This window comes from Mytilus californianus, unplaced genomic scaffold, assembly GCF_021869535.1.
Source record: "Mytilus californianus isolate M0D057914Y unplaced genomic scaffold, xbMytCali1.0.p SCAF_7, whole genome shotgun sequence".
Lineage (NCBI taxonomy): Eukaryota > Metazoa > Mollusca > Bivalvia > Mytilida > Mytilidae > Mytilus > Mytilus californianus.
In genome coordinates this window covers 86557589-86580474 of record NW_026262723.1, presented here as the reverse complement: position 1 = coordinate 86580474, position 22886 = coordinate 86557589, and the positions used below count along the sequence as shown (strand labels likewise).

The window sequence follows — 22886 nt, the reverse complement described above, 5'->3', positions numbered from 1 at the left end:
ATTCAATTTTTGTTGAAATCAAACCAAAGTTTAATTTTGGACCCCGATTTGGACCAACTTGAAAACTGGGCCCATAATCAAAAATCTAAATACATGTTTAGATTCAGCATATCAAAGAACCCTAAGAATTCAATTTTTGTTAAAATCAAACTTAGTTTAATTTTGGACCCTTTGGACCTTAATGTAGACCAATTTGAAAACGGAACCAAAAATTAAGAATCTAAATACACGGTTAGATTCGGCATATCAAAGAACCCCAATAATTCAATTTTTGATGAAATCAAACAAAGTTTAATTTTGGACCCTTTGGACCTCAATGTGGACCAATTTAAAAACGGGGCCCAAAATCCAAAAACTTAATACACGGTTAGATTCAGCATATTAAAGAACCCCAAGAATTCAAGAATAAAACCCCATTGAAATTGGTCAAGAAATAAGCAATTTATACGAAGTATCTTCTTTTGCACAATACTGTGCAATTGAATATTTCTTGCTATTGCGCAATACTGCACAATTGACAATTTCTTGCTATTGCGCAATATTGTGCTATTGGATATTTCTTGCTATTGCGCAATACTGTGCAATTGAAGATTTCTTGCTATTGCGCAATACTGTGCAATTGAAGATTTCTTGCTATTGTGCAATACTGTGCAATTGAAAATTTCTTGCTATTGCACAATACTTATTATATAATAATTTACACATCCTGTTTGGTGTGTATCTCCTACCATATCATTATTATTTGCTTTTAAATATAAATCAGAAATAACCAACTTAAAATGGAAAATTTTAAAAGAAAAAAAAGGAAAAAAAGAAAAAAAAGGAAAAAAAAAAAAAATCCCCCCCCAAATTTTTTGAACCCCCTTATGATTTATCACCCCCAAACTCAATCCCAGCCTTCCCTTTGTGGTATGGTACCTTGCAGTACAATTTCAGAGAGATCCATACACTTGAACACAAGTTATTGTCTGGAAACTAGAAAAATGTGTTTTTTGGCCCCCAATTCCTAAACATTTCGGGCAATTACCCCCAAACTCAATTCCAGCTTTCCCTTTGTGACATGGAACCTTGTAGTACAATTTCAGAAAGACCCATACACTTACACACAAGTTATTGTCATGAAACTAGAAAAATGCTTGTTTTTTGCCCCTTTTTTGGCCCCTAATTCCTAAAATTTTGAGGGAATTACCCCAAAAATCAATCCCAGCATTCCCTGTGTGATATGGAACCTTGTGGTACAATTTCAGAGAGATCCATACACTTGAACACAAGTTATTGTCTGGAAACTAGAAAAATGTGTTTTTTGGCCCCTTATTCCTAATCGTTTCAGGCAATTACCCCCAAACTCAATTCCAGCTTTCCCTTTGTGATATGGAACCTTGTAGTACAATTTCAGAAAGACCCATACACTAACACACAAGTTATTGTCATGAAATTAGAAAAATGCTTGTCTTTTGCCCCTTTTTTGGCCCCTAATTCCTAATATTTTGAGGCAATTACCCCCAAAATCAATCCCAGCATTCCCTTTGTGATATGGAACCTTGTGGTACAATGTCAGAGAGATCCATACACTAACACACAAGTTATGTCTGAAAGTTACAAAAATGCTTATTTTTGGCCCCTAATTCCTTAACTGTTGGTACCATAACCCCCAAAATCAATCTCAACCTTCCTTTTGTGGTATTGAACCTTATGGTAAAATTTCATAGAGATCCATTCACTTAAACTAAAGTTAGAGTGCGAAAACCAATGTGTCTTCGGACGACGACGACGACGCCAACGTCATACCAATATACGATCGCAAAATTTTTTGCAGTCGTATAAAAAGTACATCGTGTTAACTATTCAACAATGATTCTTGTATCTGTCGTTGCTTTGTGTCACAAACATAAGATTTTTAAAGCAACTATATGTTTGTAATTATATAACTGTATTGACCGTAAATTGTATCACATTAAAGAGGCCAATACTACATTAATACCCCTATCATATGTTGCAATCAAATAGTAACAGTACTTACCGCCCAGCTTATCCTGAGTGCAGTAGAATTAATGGCACGAACAGTAACATTATCAGGAGGTACATTAGGAGGAGCCTGAGCAGTCTGAAACTGTCGGCTAGGGACACTGTAATTACCAGGTCCTACAATGTTTACAGCTGCAATGCGGAGTCTATACATAGTAAATGGTCTCAGATTTGGAACCAGTATTGTTCTAGCATCTGGATCAGAAATTTCATAAACTGGTACCCATGTATCATTGTTATCAATCTGTCCATGGATTCTCCACAATGTAATAGATGTTTTCCCATCATATCCTAATAAAAACTGTAGCAGTGTAGACCTCGCTTGAATGTCTGAAATTCCTAGATTGTATGGTGCTCCTGGTCTCTCTATTAAACAAAGCAATATACATATGTAAGTAAATTAAAATATGAAAAAAATATGACTAAAGAAATGCACCCTCATCTTTTATCACATTAATTTATACCATTTTACCAGAAGTTTTCATTATTGTGATGTTTTAAAATAAGGCATAACAGTGTTCCAGCTTGAATCTCAGGGCAAAAGGGTGCTAGTTGTCTGAAAGGGCACTTTAGCGTTATAACCCAGATTTTAAGGGCAATGTTGGACAGTGTATAAATTACCTTGAATATTGCTAGGCTCAGCTGGAGAACATTAGTTGTATTTAAACCATATTCAGAAATTAATGTGTTCTTGATGTTGGTTCCAGTAAGAATTTTATTTTATCAAATTATCATACCATGAAGCAAAGCATATCATCTTGATGTTAATCTAAACAAACTTATACATTTGGTAAGGAAAATAATCATCAGAAATTCCAATGTTTTATAACATATACCAAAATGAACAAGTAGTTTTGAAAGATGGAGTTATACATGCAAAATTGAATGTTTAATGTAATTAAATTATCTTCATTTAAATTACTTGTTCAAACATATAGTATATATGTTATTGGAAGTTATTTATTATCATTTGAATTGTTACAAAAAAAGTATTTTTAAGTGCACACCAAAGTGCTCCTCAGTAAGGAGTTTAATAAATATAACAGGTGATTGCATAATATATATATATTGCAGAAGGTATAAAGTTACTTTTTTCTCCATCATTGTTAAAAATAAATTTGTTAAGTGCTCCTATGTCAGGAGAATTATAAAATAACAGAAGTAAAACAGGAAGTGAATCTTGTTATGTTCAAAGTATAAATTTCTTTGATTCTTCTTTAAATTTCATACTCATGGTTATGAAACAAAACATTTTTTACCAATTAAGTCAAAACTATGTATGCCTTTAAAATTGTTTAAGATTTTATTTTTTATGTTATACCTACTGAAATAAATTTTTTATGGTGTACATGCTGTACATAAACATTACAAATGGATAACATGTGGACATTTCATTCTGTATTTAATATCTAGTATTTGTTCAATTATCTTAAATCCACTAATTAGCAGTAAACAATCATTAACAAAGGTGATAAAACTGCCAAAGCATTAGGTATTTAACTTAATCCCATTGTCAGTTAATTAGTGTTACACAATCAGGTAACAATTTTACTGGAAACTCCGGTAGGCATGAAATTTGGAAATTTTATTTTTTTGAAAGGGCAGAGTGGGGCATTCTTTTACTTTGCAGGGCAGAAGGGCGGGGGTAAGGGCACCAAGGGCGGGCCGCCCTTCTATTTAGGACACGCGGGAACACTGCATAAATATTTTATCAAAATTATGGTAACTTCAATGTGGAATAAAAATGAAATATTAACATAACTCACCAGGTGGCACTCCAGATTCAAAGTCAGCTGATGAATTCTTGCCAGCTCCTTTACTTGTTTTACCGTAGATATAGATAGTATATTTAGTTGTAGGATCCAGATCTCTCACAGTGTATGTCAGTGTAGTGTTACTCAGATTAATATCTTTCCGAGTCTTATTCTGATTTTTCTTTTCCCATAATAATGTATAACCTTAATCAAACAAACCAAAAATATTAAATTAATGCATTTAATTTTTTTTTGAGAACCTAACTTTTGAACTACTGTTGGCATTAGTCAAATCACTGAAAATTTCGAAATTAACAAAAACTTTATCACTGAGGAAAATGCAAAGGGATAAGTATTGCATTTAACTGACCTCATATTTTAGATTTTGATTACATTGTTTGTATCCAAAATTTCCTGCAATGGCATTAAATCATTAATCTTACATTATGTTCATCAAGTAATGATGGAATAATGAACAAGTGAAACTGTGAGCCACTGCTCACTCATGATACCCCCACCACAGGTGGATAGTTTTAATAGTGTAAAAATATGTATGTGTTCGGTAAACAGGAAGTTGTTGAGTGATGAATCTGAAAACGCATCACACAGTATAGCTATATAAACCCTGAAACCAAATTTCAGAAATCCTTGTAATGTAGTTCCTGAGAAAAATGTGACGAAAATTTTCAACTTGGCTATCATGTGTAAAATGATACAAGTGTTCGGTAAACAGGAAGTTGTTGAGTGATGAATCTGAAAACGCATCACACTGTATAGCTGACTTATATAAACCCTGAAACCAAATTTCAGAAATCCTTGTAATGTAGTTCCTGAGAAAGATGCGAAGAAAAATATTCGGAAGGAAGGACTGAAGGACTGACGGATGGACGGACAGACAGAGGTAAAACAGTATACCCCCACATTTTTAAAGCGGGGGTATAATTAACAGAGTACATTTTGAGGGAAAGTAGGATACCTGATGATTGGTAATTAGGTTATACCAGCATTTTAACTTTCCAAGTACAGCATAGTAAATGAAAATAGATGAATAAGCTTTGAAATATTTTCTTTAAATTTTTTTCACTCTTTGGTGCAAATCACTGTGGTTTCATATAATATTATAGTAATTTTTAATTGAAAATACAAACCTGTGAGTATACCATTGATTTCAACAGGATGCTGCCATATAACTTTGACAGAAGTATCAAAAATATCTGTGAATGACAGATGGACTACTTCATCAGGCACTGAAAGATTAAACAAATTTTTTATCAAAACAGATTCAATAAACTTCAATATCAGCTTAAATGAATGGATTGTAGCTTGAAATTCCTAAGCATTTGTATTTCAACAAATAAAGAATAAGAGTCTAACACAAAAAATCTGGAATCTGTAAAATGCAAACTTATGTATATATATTCTAAATATGGATAATAGAATAAATTTGTGCACTTTTATAACCTACAATAAGGTATGTCCACACCAAACCCTGCAAAAGTCTGAAGCCTGACTAAAGGGAACACTTGACTTAGGATATATAATTATTACTGATAAATATAACCTATGCAAAACATGCACTTGTCTTACAAGACTTAATTAGCTGTTTCAAAATCTAAAGGATTATGGTTTATGTCATAGTTTGTACCCCAAATAAATTTAAGTTACCATATTGGTTGAATTTCTATTGTTTAGGATGTTTTTAACCAATCACAACGTTTTGGTGTATGCTTTTGAAAATATTACCCAGAATGCATTAGATTCTGAAACAGTGAATTCCTTAAAGGGTTTGCTATATAAAATACTAACCATCTTCCTCTGTCTTGATATGGATGGGAGTACTAGCAGGTCCTGGTCCCTGACCTGTGTAACATGTTACGGTTAATGTGTAGTCTGTGAACTTCTTCAGATTGTACATGAAGGCCTGCTGATAATTATAAGGGTCAGTAGGATCAGGAGGAACTGTTAGTCTCTCTTTTATATTTCCTGGACCTTTGGCTAAAATTATATATCCCAAGTTGACACCATTTATTTTTGAAGCATCAGGAGGCAGCCAAACAATCTTAATGGCCGTTGAATTAACAGATGATACGTTTACATCAGTTGGTGGTACTCCTGGTACACCCTCTCTAGTACGTACATTTATACTATCACTGTACACACCTACACCCTCATTATTATATGCTGCTATCTTAATTTCATATTCGGTAAATACAATAAGTCCGGTCAGTTCAAAAGAAGTACTTGGCCATGCATTAGTATTCCTTTCTAAAAATGGGCTAGTATATCCCTTTAATCTGTATTTAACTCTATAGCCTGTTAAGTCTCCATTCCAAGTTTCCGCTGGTGGGGCCTGCCAATTCAACATTATAGAAGAATTTGATCTTGGGCTTCCATAAAATCCCCTTGGTGCAGCTTCTGGTGCTAAGATTAAAAAAAAATACTTGATTTACTTTTATATGATTTTAACAAAATTAAATAAAACAGTATTATCAAAGCTATTATAATAACAACATTTTAATGTGTATCAAGAGCATTTCATGGAAAATTCTTTCTCTGGATTCAAATAGCACCTACCATCTGTATTGAGGAATAATAGAAAACAAGAGTGCACATGCTGAAATGTCTCGCCTTCTTTACTGACCATTGATTTTATGTTAATAGTCCTAAATATAAAGCTTTACTAAAAGTATCACATAAACTTAACATGATCCAAGAAAATGAGGTCAAGGTCAGATAAACCAAACTGGAAATACATGTACACCTTACAATCATTCAATACACCAAATATAGTTGACCTATTGCTTATAGTTTCTAAGAAACAGACTTAAACAGGAAAACTAAACATTGACCAATGAACCATGAAAATAAGGTCAAGGTCAGATGAACCATGCCAGACAGACATGTACACCTTACAATCAATCTATGCATTAAATATAGTTGACCTATTGCTTTTAGTATCTAAAAAACAAACTTAACCATGAAAACTTAACATTGACCAATGAACCATGAAAATGAGGTCTAGGTCAGATGATATCTGCCAGACAGACATATACACCTTACAATCATTCCATACAACAAATATAGTTGACCTATTGGTTATAGTTTAAGAAAAACAGACCAAAACACAATAAACTGCTTCGCTGAGAGCAGCTTGATACGCCCGCAGAGGTCCAACCCTGAACAGTTGGGCAAAAATGGACACAATATTCAAGCTTGATACAGGTCTGAATTTGGATTGTAATTAAATATTTGACATATTATAGGTTTCTGAATAAACTTGAAATTGATTATACGAATTGAATTTATATTCAATTAAAGATTTCTTGCTGTTGTGCAATACATTGTGCTGTTGCGCAATACTTAGTAAATCTGTTGTCAGACTATAAACTAATAAAGTTCAATTAATTCTCAATGTCATATTAGAAATTTATGAAAATGTAAAGGGAGCTTACATCAATAGATATAAACAATTCACCAAAGTTTCATGAGAATTGCTGACAGCATTTTTGAGTTATTGTCCGAAAACTGGAAATCCCCCCTTTTTTAATGAATAAAACCCCATAACTCAGAAATGATAAATGAAAAATTTATAAAATTCTAAACGGAGCTTACATCTATAGCAACTCGGAAACGTAAAATCTAAAATATATAAAAATCGAAAGGGAGCTCATGTCAATAGATATAAACAATTCACCTTAATTTCTTGCAAGTTGGTGAAAGCATTCTTGAGTTATTGTCCGAAAACTGGAAAATCCCCCTTTTTTTAATGAATAAAATTCCATAACTCATAGTAAAATCTAAAATTTATAAAAAATGATAAGGAGCTCATGTCAATAGATATAAACAATTCACCACAATTTCTTGCAAGTTGGTGAAAGCATTCTTGAGTTATTGTCCGAAAACTGGAAAATTCCCCTTTTTTTAAGGAATAAAACCCCATAACTCGGAAACGTAAAATCTAAAATTCATAAAAATCGAAAGGGAGCTCATGTCAATAGATATAAACAATTCACCACAATTTCTTGCAAGTTGGTGAAAGCATTCTTGAGTAATTGTCCGAAAACTGGAAAATCCCCCTTTTTTAATAAATAAAACCCCATAACTCGGAAACGTAAAATCTAAAATTTATAAAAAACGAAAGGGAGCTCACATCAATAGATATAAACAATTCACCAAAGTTTTTTATGCAAATTGGTTAAAGCGTTTTTGATTAAATGTCCCACATGTTGACGACGGACGGACGGTATACCATAATACGTCCAGTAAACGGTAAACATTGTAAAATATTTCCATACACCAAATATAGTTGACCTATTGCATATAGTATTAGAAAATAAATGATCCCCCCCCCCCCCCCGCTTGCATATCACATAAAGTTATAAAGGGACATAACTGAAGAACAGTAAAAGTGACACTTGATATGAGTTTTGTGGTAAAAAGTATTGTGTATAAGTTTCATAAAATTTGGTTGAGGCAAACTTAAGTTAGAGAACAGAAACAAAAAAATTCAGCAATTTTTCCATTTGTAAAGGGGCATGACTCTAGAACAGTAAAAGTGACACCACCACTATTCAAATTTGATCTGTATTTTGTGGTAATAAGCATTGTGTATAAGTTTCATAACATTTGGTTGAGGTTAACTTAAGTTAAAGAACGGAAACGAAAAATTCAGCAATTTTTCCATTTGTAAAGGGGCATAACTCTAGAATAGTTAAAGTGATGCCACCAAAATTCAAACTAGATCTGTGTTTTGTGGTAATAAGCATTGTGTATAAGTTTCATAACATTTGGTTGAGGCAAAGTTAGAGAACGGAAACTAACTTTGGGAAGTACGTACAGACGGACAAGGGTAAAACTTAATGCCCCCTCCGCTACGGCGGGGGCATAAAAAGATTAAAACACAAAAACTTAACTTTAACCACTGAACCATGAAAATGAGGTCAAGTTCAGATGACACCTGCCAGTTGGACATGTACACCTAACAATCATTCCATACACCAAATATAGAAGACCTATTGCTTATAGTATCTGATATATGGACTTGACCACGAATACTTCACCTTGTTCACTGTTCCATGAAATGAGGTAGAGGTCAGATAAAAACTGTCCGACAGGCAGGAGGACCTTGCAAGGTATGCACATATTAAATATAGTTATCCTATTACTCATAATAAGAGAGAAATTAACATTACAAAAAATCTTAACTTTTTTTCAAGTAGTCACTGAACCATGAAAATGAGGTCAAGGACAATGGACATATGACAGACGGAAACTTCATAACATAAGGCATCTATATACAAAGTATAAAGCATCAAGGTCTTCCATCTTGGAAAATATAAGGCTTTTAAGAAGTTACCCGCCGCCGCCAGATCACTATCCCTATGTCGACCTTTCTGCGACAATGTTGCAGGCTCGACAAAAAATCATTCATGAACAAACAAAAAAAAAAAAATTCTAGACTATAAAATTATATGTTCTGAAAGTCTTCCTGAAATCCATTCACTTGTTTAAGAGAATTAACAGATAAGGATGTGTGTGCAAGTAAATGAAAGTATCTTCAAACAGGAAGTGACTATCTGGCAGATCTGAAAATTGCTTACATGGTACATCTTAAAAAGATACAGTTACAGATCAAATATCAAATAATTTCTTACATCAGAAGCAGAGTAATATGTAAAGAAAGCTGCGACAATGAATGGACAGACGGACAAGGTAATTTCGGTATACTATCCAATCTGTGATTAATTATAATTTAGTTAATACTAACGCTGTTCTGGCATAAGTAATGGTGTGTTTGGTTTAGCATCACTTGGCTGTCCTTCTCCTACTTTGTTAACCGAACTCAATCGAAACTGAAAGTATCGTGCTGGTCGTAGATTTGGCATGACAAAGAAACGGACATTGGGAGCGACATCTTGTGGGTAGGTCTCCCAGCCTTCCTCTTCTCCCATGGTTACACCTGTAAAATATGAACACTTTAGTAGAATACTATGCTCAACACACAAATACATGCAAGAATAAAAACAAAGATCAATAAATCTATCAAATAACTTCTCTAATACGTTTAGGCCATCAAACTGTTTGCAGGCAGTCTGATACGAAAAATATCTCTTCATGCAAGAAATAGATAACAGGTTACAACCTTAAGAGAAACACATTTTCTATTAAAATTCAATTTTTTGTCATATTTTTACATGAAGCGTAAAATGATAGGACATAAAAGACCACGGCATATATTTTTTTGAAACTAGTCTTCATTGACTATATTTAAGCATATAAATTTTCTACCCACCTTTATCAGGATAATATGTAACCATTCTCTTCTGGAATATAAACCTCTTTAAAGGTGTGTTACCATCAGGGCCAGGAGAAAATGATATGTTGGCACTTTTAAGGGCAGTAGGAGGCACAGCTACAGACGTTATGACAGGCTTGTAAGGTAATTCTGGAAATAAAAATGACAAACATCTAAGATACAATATACGAAAAGGTAATAAACCTGAGTATTCGATATGACCTGCTGACTGTCCATAAAATTGTGATTAAACATTACTTTTGTTTCAAATTTGCACCTATTTCACAAGTTCCTCTAATAGAACTTATATCAACTGTTATACTGATTTATAACTTTATTATTAACTACGAAATCAAACTGCAGTTAGTAGTTCATGTGAAAATAAGCAAGTATTATAAGCATAGGACAACGAATATTATAAACTATTTTTCGCAGACAATTAACTTCTCATGACTTTCAAGACAGAAAGATTGACGCAAAAATAAACGGTCATGAATATGTGAAACTTGGATCCTCCCCACATATAAATCAATCAAGCTAGTTAGAGAATCATGGAAATAATGGCATCAAAGTTGGCTAGAAAAGACCAAATTGGAAAAAAGCATCCATGAAAATATATTTGTTAACTGCTTTATTATAATAAGCATATTTGATACCAAATCAATTATGCTTGGGTTCATAGGTGCCTCAATTATTTAAAACCCTATTCTTAAAGAACTTCAATAAATTTAAAGAAAACTATTACTAAGACAGTCAGAGGGGAGGGTCTCTTCTTATATAAAGGTATACACAGACATGCCACTGGAAAGAGTCACTATTTTGATATGTCAAATATATCAATGGGTTGCCATTTCTCCAAAGTAATATGTGAATAGGGGTGTTTTTGAAATTCCAGCTACAAGTCTGTACCCCAAAACCCATGTTGAGACCCACCCCGTAAAGATAGTGCCCTTGGTATTTGAGGCTACCTATCTGAATTTACATTGAAATAATACAAACCTATAACTTTTAGGTTAGTTGACCTCTCATCATTACCCCCTGCAGATAGAACTTGACATTTGTAGGCTCCACTGTCTCCACTAAAAACACTAAGGATTGTTAATGTGCCATCCTGTTCTATAGTTATTCTGTCTGATGGATTGAGCTCTACTAGACTCTGATACCATTTCCAGGTTATGTTGACATTAACATCATGTGAAACTCCACACTGAAGTGAGGCTACAGACCCTTTCTGGACTTCTGTAATGGCTGGTGGTGGTTGTGTTATCTGAGTTCTCTCTGAAATGAAAAAAATATATGAAGGTTGCTTCATGTCAAAAGATACAATAACTTTGATTTCAAACTCATATAAATGACTTTGTGGTCTTGTGGTAGAATGTTGGTTTGATCCCCTGTCTGGTCAAACCAAAGACTTGAAAAATTTTATTTGCTGCTTTTCTTTCAGCATTTAGTAGTAACTCTAAAGACTGCATAGCTCAGTCATGATAACAGGTCTGGAATGTTGCTTTGTGAACTAACAAGTAAAAAATCTTTCTCAGCTCATAGGTCTTGTACAAAGCAGACTTCATATCTATACCACATTAACATGTTCTTGTCCTGAGACACATGCTATTTTTGTAACTGGATGTCAAAATCTGATTCAGCCATCCATTAAACTCCTATATAAAGATGATAAAAATACATAATGAATGACATACCAGAAAACATCTTTTTTAAGATTTTCTGAAAACACAAGGGTCATTATTTTACAAAAGTTTAAACTAACTCTTAACTTTCTATGTTCTATATAGTCTTTAGCACCTTTTGACTGTCTTAAAGATTAACTTACGATAAACACTGAGGTAAGCTTCAGCATAAATGCTTCCTTGACTATTTGAAGCATTACATGAAAATACTGCTGAATCACCAGGTTCTGTTGTAATGATCAGTAACTCTCCTGAAGTTGGATTGATCTGATATCTGCCACCAGTTGTTACTTCTGATTCTATATTGTCCATTTCTATGTGAAAATCAAATAAACTTATTCATTGCTTTAGTAATTTTACATCAATACAACAATACATTTAACAAATAAAACAGCATAAATGTAAATATCCCACCAGTGCACTACTTAAATCAAATTCTCAACATTTGTGAACAAAAGGAAAATATAATTTTCAGGCAAACAAGATGTCATATAAGAGACAACAGATGTACAATTTCATGTCAACAGCCATTTGAAAACTTATAGAATCATAGAATTTAGAGTGACCCATTGAACCAAATCAGAAAAAGAAACCAGACATGTTTACAACTAATCTTTCTATCAAATAATATATGGCCTGTTACTTATAGTAAGTAAGAAACTTTATTGATCATGAAAATTCAATGCAAAACCCGACATTACTGTTCAAGTCGTCCAACATAAAATATAACATTATGCCCCCTCTCAAATATCATATTCAAAGGCAGGATAAAAGAGCTTTCAAAAACTGTTTTATTGCTCCATGTTTTTTTTAAATATAATGTAATGAATCACATATTGTTAGTAGATAAGTTATATTAATGGGGTACCAGTTTTTGTGGATATTGTAGATATAAGGATACACATTAAAAGAAATATAAGATTTATGATGACATGAGCAAACAAGTTAAAATGAAATTATGATGTGCCTTAATTTTTTTGTTCTCAAATGGTTAGCCATGTAATTAAATAAGAATGTTACAACAATGTACACACTTTTCTTCCATATAATAACAGGTTTAGGTGCTCCAGAAACTTCACATGGAAATCTAGCATCTGCTCCTTCTACTAGTGTCAGATTCAATGGTAATGAGATGAACGCTGGTGGTGATTCTGTTAATACAATGAAACATTCATTTCTAAATTTAAAAGTTCATTAATAACTCACCTAAGCTGTGAGAAATCACGCACAACATATGTTTTTACTTTAAAAAGAAACCTTACATTGATATTTGTCAAATCTGGTCTACAATTAAATCAAATTCAAGATGAAAAGAATGTAACTGAACAAAGCTGTATTTTGTAGGTGGATTGTAGTATTGAAAAATCATTTATGCATTGTTATGGATTTCTGAAAAATGAACTGTCTTGGTGGTAATACAGTGGAACTTTTGTCTGGAGTATGAGAGGTCTTGGAATTAATGTGTATTCATGATAAACAACACACTTTAAATTGATATTCCCTAATTCTCTACTTAACTGGTGGTCCCTGAGTAGGGTGACATGTGTCCCTGTTTCCTTGTGAGTTAGCAAGTTAAATAATTGACTCATTGTGTTGGTCTTTACAAACCTAGGCAGTAAAAATATTCTGGACATCAATAATGTAAAAACAGTCAGCAGTAAATCTATATGCTAATACAACATACTTAGTGGTCATAAAAAACTAAAATGTTAAATCTTGCAAAATCATAAGACTTACTGTCTACTTTAATCCAAGCTGATATTTTAGTTTCTCCAGCTGCATTGGAAGCAAAACACTGGTACACTCCTGAATCACCAAGATCTAAGTTATTTATCATTAATGATCCATCCTGAGTTACACTTAATCTGCAAAAACGTAGTTATCTAATTATGTATCAATTACTAATCTACATATACATGTATTATCTTATGCTATACAAAATCTACCAAATACTCATTTCACTCCTAGATTTTTGTTTCAAAGAATTTTACTCAGTACAAGGGTCTTGTTTGTTGATATGTTAAGTGACATCACTACTGACAAACAGGGACTAAAATATGGAAAAAATAACGTTCTTCTTAGCTCTTGCATAATTCACAATTTGTCACTTTTCACAGTTTTTAAATAATTTTTTAAGAAATTAATAAGAAACTAAGGTTCCAAAACTCTCAGGCAAATTTGACCATAAATGAATGAAGCTATTTTTCTAAGGTCCCTTTCAGTCTTATAGTTTCCACATATTTACATATTCCTGGCTTTCAAATGTTTATGTTTGAGCTTTCCTGAAGGTAAATTAAGAAAAGCAATTCAAATGCACCAACTTTATAAAGTGTTATTTTCATTATTTAAACGGCTCATTTTTCTTATTTTACCAGTTACAGAATGAATGTCAGCTTGAACATTTCCTGACTATAAACTGATATTGTTTTACACAATGAGTTTGCTGCATACCTGTTGTTACCAACAGAAGATACTGGCTGTGCATTGTAGTACCAGGTGATTGTAGGAGATGGGTTCCCTGTTGCCTGGCAGTCAACTTGTATTGATTGTCCAAAGTCTCTAATATACTGGCTCTGTATCTGTGATGTAATCAAAGGAGCCTCTGAAAAATTAAACAAAAGCTATCCATATTGTGTTTTTTTTAAATCCTTTGAAACATTGATTAGAGGATTTACAGGAAAACTGGCAATCTTGTCAATCAAGATAGGAGTAGAATGGGGAAAGCAATATGTACAATCTTTATACAAATCCAACGACCAAATATTATTTATCTATGGCATATCTTTTTTCTGTAGCACTTCATTATTATTCTGAACTCTGGCAGATCAGCAAAATTGTCTGCATCCTATCCACATTGAAGCTTTTTACATTTAATGAGTTTAATATTTGGCGATGTTAGCAATAATATATTATAATTGCATCAAGCCCAAGACAAATGCTCATAAAATATTTACATTTCAAGAAAAGCCTGTTTACTAGAAAAGATTCTGGAAGTACGTTAGTGAATCCACATATCATGAGCAGTTAGAAAAGCATCTGAAGTCTTTGTATCAGATTGGTATGTTCATAAAAATATCATTTAAAAAGATCAACAAACAAGGAAGTAATATAGTGATTCCACATACCATTAACAGTGAGGTAAGCAGCTGATGTCTTGGTATCAGATTGTCCATTACTAACAAACACTGCCTCACATTCATACTGGCCTGCATCACTTAGATCTGGATCTTTTATTGTCAATACACGTTTATACACTGTGTTAAATATATACTTATTATTGGCAACAATTTCTCTTCTTTGAGATCCTTTTTTGTACCATTTTGTTTGTAACCCTGATAAAGGCCTAAAAAAATAACATCAAATATTGTTATGTAATTAGTATGTTCTTTACTTTGTTAATTAAATGATGTAAGAAACAGTTGTCATGATGTTCTAACTTGAAAACAGGATACATTTACTGACATTTAGTAAAAAAGATGTCAACAATTCACTCATATTCTCAATTGAATAAGGGGTTGTTCTGCACTGTTTTAGAATTCTTTTCACTTGTAAAACACTTTTATAATTTTTTCAAGACAATGAAAAATACTATCAAACGCTAACCTGGCATTGTAAATACATTCCAGCTTTGTATCCCGATCCCCTGTCTTGGCCGTGGTATTTTTAGGACCAACGAGTAAAGCTGGTAGTTTTGTATCTCCTTCGCCTGTGTCTGAAACATAAAGAAATATCAGGATTCTAACTAAGAGTGATGTCAGCACAATCATCATTTAAATCTTCGGTTTGAAACCAATTGACGGGTAATTCAGAATTAGAATACTAATTTCAATTATCGACTAATAATATAATGATTTTTAGATTCAGCTTTCAGACTCTTCATGCATCAAAGAACTAATCTATTAAGATAAAACAGAGTTCCAATGTACCCCGCGTTGCACATATGTTATCTATTCAACATACAAGGACAATAACTAAACAAAGCACTTTTTTTTTGTTCTTCAAAACTATTTATCAATATCTTAGAAAAAAACGAAGGCTTCAGATCTAGAGCAAAATGCAATGTGATTTCCATTATAATTAATATTTCCAAGGGGCATAACTTGTTAAAAATATTTGATCAGCACTTATTTTCGAAAGTTTCAAAGACATTGATTGCTGATATAAACCTATGATATAAGTTTCATAAAATTCTGGCAGTAATTGTACACATGAGATTGCTGACAATGTAATTTTCCATATAATCAATATTTCCAAGGGGTCTAACTCTTTTAAAAATAATTGATCAGCATTGATTTTGAACTCGTCAAAGAAATTGATAATATAAATCTATAATATAAATTTCATAAAAATCTTGCAAGAATTGTACACATTAGAGCACTCATAAGGCAATTTTCCATATAATTAATATTTCCAAGGGCATAACTCTTTCAGAAATTATTGATCGTATATGTTTTTTCGAACTTGTCAAAGACATTGCTAATATAAACCTTTAATATAAGTTTCATAAAAATCTGGCAAGAATTGAACACATGAGAGCGCTAACAATGCAATTTTCCATAAAATTAATGTTTCCAAGGGGCATAGCTCTTTTAGAAATAACTGATCGGCACTGATTTTAGAAATGGTCCAAGACATTGCTGATATAAACCTATGATATAAGTTTTATAGAAATCTGGCAAGAATTGTACACGTGAGAGCACTTAACAGACAGATGGGTGGTTCTATGTCCCCCACAACGCGTTGCATGGGGGACAATAAAATGCTTCGCTGGGCGCAGCTTGATACGACCGCAGAGGTCGAACCCTGAACAGTTGGGGCAAGTATGGACACAACATTCAAGCTTGATACAGCTCTGAATTTGGATTGTGATTAAATATTTGACACAGCATAGGTTTCTGACACAGAAAGAATGTGGTCTAAGAACTTCAATTTTTTTAATTTACCTATTATGGTCCAATGCCCAAAATCAAAATATATGGTTAGATTCAGCATATCAAAGAACCCCATATATTCAATTTTTGTTGAAATCAAACAAAGTTTAATTTTGGACCCCAACTTGGACAAACTTGAAAACTGGTCCCATAATCAAAAATCTAAACACATGTTTAGATTCAGCATATCAAAGTACCCCAAGAATTCAATTTTTGTTAAAATCAAACTAAGTTTAATTTTGGACCCTTTGGACCTTAATGTAGACCAATTTAAAAAACGGGACCCAAAATTAAAAATCTAAAAACACGGTTAGATTTGGCATATCAAAGAACCCCAATAATTCAATTTTTGATGAAATCAAACAAAGTTTAATTTTGGACCCTTTTGACCTCAATATGAACCAATTTGATAGCGGACCCACAAAATAAAAAATCTAAATACATGGTAAGATTCAGCATATCAAAGAACCCCATATATTCAATTTTTGTTGAAATCAAACAAAGTTTAATTTTGGACCCCAATTTGGACCAACTTGAAAACTGGGCCAAAAATCTAAAATCTAAATACATGTTTAGATTCAGCATATCAAAGAACCCCATATATTCAATTTTTGTTGAAATCAAACAAAGTTTAATTTTGGACCCCAACTTGAAAACTGGTCCCATAATCAAAAATCTAAACACATGTTTAGATTCAGCATATCAAAGAACCCCAAAAATTAAATTTTTGTTAAAATCAAACTAAGTTTAATTTTGGACCCTTTGGACCTTAATGTAGACCAATTTAAAAAACGGGACCCAAAATTAAAAATCTAAATACACGGTTAGATTTGGCATATCAAAGAACCCCAATAATTAAATTTTTGATGAAATCAAACAAAGTTTAATTTTGGACCCTTTTGACCTCAATATGAACCAATTTGATAGCGGGCCCACAAATAAAAAATCTAAATACATGGTAAGATTCAGCATATCAAAGAACCCCATATATTCAATTTTTGTTGAAATCAAACAAAGTTTAATTTTGGACCCCAATTTGGACCAACTTGAAAACTGGGCCAAAAATCTAAAATCTAAATACATGTTTAGATTCAGCATATCAAAGAACCCCATATATTCAATTTTTGTTGAAATCAAACAAAGTTTAATTTTGGACCCCAACTTGGACCAACTTGAAAACTGGGCCCATAATCAAAAATCTAAACACATGTTTAGATTCAGCATATCAAAGAACCCCAAGAACTCAATTTTTGTTAAAATCAAACTAAGTTTAATTTTGGAGCCTTTGGACCTTAATGTAGACCAATTTAAAAACGGGACCCAAAATTAAAAATCTAAATACACGGTTAGATTTGGCATATCAAAGAACCCCAATAATTCAATTTTTGATGAAATCAAACAAAGTTTAATTTTGGACCCTTTTGACCTCAATGTGGACAAAGTTGATTATGGGGCCCAAAAATCAAAAATCTAAATACATGGTTAGATTCAGCATATCAAAGAACCCCATATATTCAATTTTTGTTGAAATCAAACAAAGTTTAATTTTGGACCCCGATTTGGACCAACTTGAAAACTGGGCCCATAATCAAAAATCTAAATACATGTTTAGATTCAGCATATCAAAGAACCCTAAAAATTCAATTTTTGTTAAAATCAAACTAAGTTTAATTTTGGACCCTTTTGACCTTAATGTAGACCAATTTGAAAACGGAACCAAAAATTAAGAATCTAAATACACGGTTAGATTCGGCATATCAAAGAACCCCAATAATTCAATTTTTGATGAAATCAAACGAAGTTAAATTTTGGACCCTTTGTACCTCATTGTGGACCAATTTAAAAACGGGGCCCAAAATCCAAAAACTTAATACTTGGTTAGATTCAGCATATTAAAGAACCCCAAGAATTCAAGAATAAAACCCCATTGAAATTGATCAAGAAATAAGCAATTTATACGAAGTATCTTCTTTTGCACAATACTGTGCAATTGAATATTTCTTGCTATTGTGCAATACTGTACAATTGACAATTTCTTGCTATTGCGCAATATTGTGCTATTGGATATTTCTTGCTATTGCGCAATACTGTGCAATTGAAGATTTCTTGCTATTGCGCAATACTGTGCAATTGAAGATTTCTTGCAATTGTGCAATACTGTGCAATTGAAAATTTCTTGCTATTGCACAATACTTATTATATAATAATTTACACATCCTGTTTGGTGTGTATCTCCTACCATATCATTATTATTTGCTTTTAAATATTAATCAGAAATAACCAACTTAAAATGGAAAATTTTAAAAGAAAAAAAAAAAGGAAAAAAAGAAGAAAAAAAAAATCCCCCCCCCCCCCCAAATTTTTTGAACCCCCTTATGATTCATCACCCCCAATCTCAATCCCAGCCTTCCCTTTGTGGTATGGTACCTTGCAGTACAATTTCAGAGAGATCCATACACTTGAACACAAGTTATTGTCTGGAAACTAGAAAAATGCTTATTTTTGGCCCCTTTTTGGCCCCCTATTCCTAAACGTTTCGGGCAATTACCCACAAACTCAATTCCAGCTTTCCCTTTGTGATATGAACCTTGTAGTACAATTTCAGAAATATCCAAACACTTACACACAAGTTATTGTCATGAAACTAGAAAAATGCTTGTTTTTGCCCCTTTTTTGGCCCCTAATTCCTAAAATTTTGAGGCAATTACCCCCAAAATCAATTACAGCCTTCCCTTTGTGATATGGAACCTTGTGGTACAATGTCAGAGAGATCCATACACTTACACACAAGTTATTGTCTGGAAGTTACAAAAATGCTTTTTTTTGGCCCCTTTTTGGCCCCTAATTCCTTAACTGTTGGTACCATAACCCCCAAAATCAATCCCAACCTTCCTTTCGTGGTATTGAACCTTATGGTAAAATTTCATGGAGATCCATTCACTTAAACTAAAGTTAGAGTGCGAAAACCAATGTGTCTTCGGACGACGCCGGACGACGACGACGACGACGACGACGCCAACGTCATACCAATATACGACCAAAAAATTTTCAATTTTTGCGGTCGTATAAAAATGGTTAGGCCAGTTAAATTTTTACTAAAGTTCAGGACTCATCTAAGTGAAAACTCTAAATATTGTATGTATGAATACAATGTACCAAAATACAAAATGAATTTATCCATAAAAGAAGTCAGGTCTATTCCTTACAGCAGTTCTATATAAATCAATACATATTGTACAGATATGAATGTTGGCATTAGCACATGTACTATCACTTACCTCCAACTCTGAGGGCAAAGTCCTTTGTAGTTCTACTGACTCCATTGATACCATTAAGAGCTTCTGCTTTATATATCTTCCCATTATCAGAATGTATACTTGTGCTCAATAGAACGAGATTTTTTTCAAGTGTAATTTGATGCCTCTGTGCTTCTGGTGCCATTTCTACACCACTGGCATACCATGATACAGCAGGATCTGGTACAGAGTTTATATTAGGTAAGTTGATTGCAACACCATCCCCTGACAACACACTTACTGTCTGATTTGTATGAGATTCAAAATTATCAATATCTGAAATGAATAACAATATGTAAATCTGCAGTTGTTAATGGTAATTTCTTTATTTATGGATCAATTCAGAAATGGCATTGCATTATGGAAATCCTGATCTTGTTGAAAAGATTAGCTTGAATTTGGTTGTCTGCTTTTCTGTCAATAATCCAAATTATTGATAAAAGCTAAGCTTAAAATGCATGCTTTGGTATAAGCTTATTAAATTCATTATTTCCTATCTGGTCAATTACTGTCAACTATGAAAATATGATTTTTTTGTATATATTTTGGTTTTAAGGATCAGTGTCTCATAAGTCATTTTTTGGCTGGATAGTGATTGTTATTTCTGTGTACACAAATATTTTGTGAATGTTTTGTTTCAATCAATATGTGACACTATAATAAATAAATTTGATTCTTCTTGTAAGTGTTTCTGTCAATTTTAGGTTCTGTTTTTTTATATTAAATATAATTGAAATTCTATATGGACATATGATGGACAGTTATTTATTAGTATAAATCATATAGATTATTAAACTAAAAGATAATAAAATGCTCCGCTGGGCGCAGCTTGATACGACCGCAGGGGTCGAACCCTGAACAGTTGGGGCAAGTATGGACACAACATTCAAGCTTGATACAGCACTGAATTTGGATTGTGATTAAATATTTGACACAGCATAGGTTTCTGACACAGAATGAATGTGGTCTAAGAACTTAAATTTTTTTAATTTACCTATTCAAACCATATCACTATTATTTGCTATATATATAAATCAGAAAAACCCAATTTGAAAATAGAAAATTTTAAAGAAAAAAAATCCCCCCCCCCCCTAGTTTTTTTAACCCCCTTATGATTCATCCCCCCCCCCCCAAACTCAATCCCAGCCTTCCCTTTGTGGTATAGTACCTTGCAGTACAATTTCAGAGAGATCCATACACTTGAACACATGTTATTGTCTGGAAACTAGAAAAATGCTTGTTTTGTTTGGCCCCTTTTTGGCCCCAAATTCCTAAACATTTAGGGCAATTACCCCCAAACTCAAACCCAGCTTTCCTTTTGTGATATGGAACCTTGCAGTACAATTTCAGAAAGATCCATAGACTTACACACAAGTTATTGTCTGGAAACTAGAAAATGCTTATTTTTGGCCCCTTTTTCCTAAACGTTTAGGGCAATTACCCCCAAACTCAATTCCAGCTTTCCCTTTGTGATATGGAACCTTGTAGTACAATTTCAGAAAGATCCATAGACTTACACACAAGTTATTGTCATGAAACTAGAAAAATGCTTGTTTTTTGTCCCTTTTTTTTGGCCCTTAATTCCTAAAATTTTGAGGCAATTACCCCCAAAATCAATCCAAGCATTCCTTTTGTGATATGGAACCTTGTGGTACAATTTCAGAGAGATCCATACACTTGAACACAAGTTATTGTCTGGAAACTAGAAAAATGCTTATTTTTGGACCCTTATTCCTAAACGTTTAGGGCAATTACCCCCAACTCAATTCCAGCTTTCCCTTTGTGATATGGAACCTTGTAGTACAATTTCAGAAAGATCCATAGACTTACACACAAGTTATTGTCATGAAACTAGAAAAATGCTTGTTTTTGTCCCTTTTTTTTGGCCCCTAATTCCTAAAATTTTGAGGCAATTACCCCCAAAATCAATCCAAGCATTCCTTTTGTGATATGGAACCTTGTGGTACAATTTCAGAGAGATCCATACACTAACACACAAGTGATGTCTGGAAGTTACAAAAATGCTTATTTTTTGGCCCCTAATTCCTTAACTGTTGGTTCCATAACCCTCAAAATCAATCCCAACCTTTCTTTTGTGGTATTGAACCTAATGGTAAAATTTCATAGAGATCCATTCACTTAAACTAAAGTTAGAGTGTGAAAACCAATGTGTCTTCGGACGACGACGCCAACGTCATACCAATATACAACCACAAAATTTTTTTGCGGTCGTATAAAAACAGAAGCCATAAAAGTGAAGGTTCTTCCAACATTCATTTTCGTGCATTTAGAAGATTGTTATTACACATTTGAAGTCAGGAAATAATTTAATTTTAAGCAAATTAAAAATAAAATGCTCCGCTGGGGCGCAGCTTGATACGACCGCAGAGGTCGAACCCTGAACAGTTGGGGCAAGTATGGACACAACATTCAAGCTTGATACAGCACTGAATTTGGATTGTAATTAAATATTTGACACAGCATAGGTTTCTGACACAGAATGAAAGTGGTCTAAGAACTTAAAAATTTTCAATTTACCTATTCATACATGTGATGGACTGTGAAACTCAGATCAGGAGATTGGGAAATTTTGGTCAGGAGATAAGGACTCAGATCAGGAGGTTTTTAATCGACATTAATTTTGTTGTAAATGTAACCGTGTGCTGTAAAAATGGTCTTTTAAAGTGTGTTTTCTTCAACTTTCCAACCAATTTATTATGTTTATAGTACCCTTGTACTTATAAAGTTTCTCCATCTTTATATTCTACATGTTCAATCTAACATTGTTTTTTTCCAGTATGTTCTTTAAATTTTTTACTTCATATTCTATAAAACAATCATTGCAACCAGAGCATTTGTTTAGCTGTCTGCAAATAGTTTTTATTTTTTTTTTTTTTCTC

At 33.0% G+C, this 22886-nt stretch overlaps 1 protein-coding gene across 3 annotated transcripts in view; it reads right to left on the bottom strand.

Annotated features, from left to right (window-relative positions):
* Window positions 1–22886, bottom strand: part of LOC127708076 (protein sidekick-2-like) — a 58821-nt gene that overhangs the window by 29328 nt on the left and 6607 nt on the right. For all 3 annotated transcript variants that reach the window (XR_007985143.1, XM_052212875.1, XM_052212874.1), the window contains exons 3-16: window positions 19969–20262; window positions 15363–15471; window positions 14885–15102; window positions 14211–14361; window positions 13497–13624; window positions 12794–12910; window positions 11903–12073; window positions 11074–11352; window positions 10072–10224; window positions 9547–9738; window positions 5586–6200; window positions 4928–5026; window positions 3792–3983; window positions 2021–2391 (exon numbers count right to left, since the gene is read on the bottom strand). Coding sequence is in view for 2 of the 3 variants with exons in the window: in XM_052212875.1 (XP_052068835.1) it covers window positions 2021–2391; window positions 3792–3983; window positions 4928–5026; window positions 5586–6200; window positions 9547–9738; window positions 10072–10224; window positions 11074–11352; window positions 11903–12073; window positions 12794–12910; window positions 13497–13624; window positions 14211–14361; window positions 14885–15102; window positions 15363–15471; window positions 19969–20262 (3089 nt within the window). In the remaining variant the exon portion in view is untranslated. The remainder of the gene's footprint in view (window positions 1–2020; window positions 2392–3791; window positions 3984–4927; window positions 5027–5585; window positions 6201–9546; window positions 9739–10071; window positions 10225–11073; window positions 11353–11902; window positions 12074–12793; window positions 12911–13496; window positions 13625–14210; window positions 14362–14884; window positions 15103–15362; window positions 15472–19968; window positions 20263–22886) is intronic.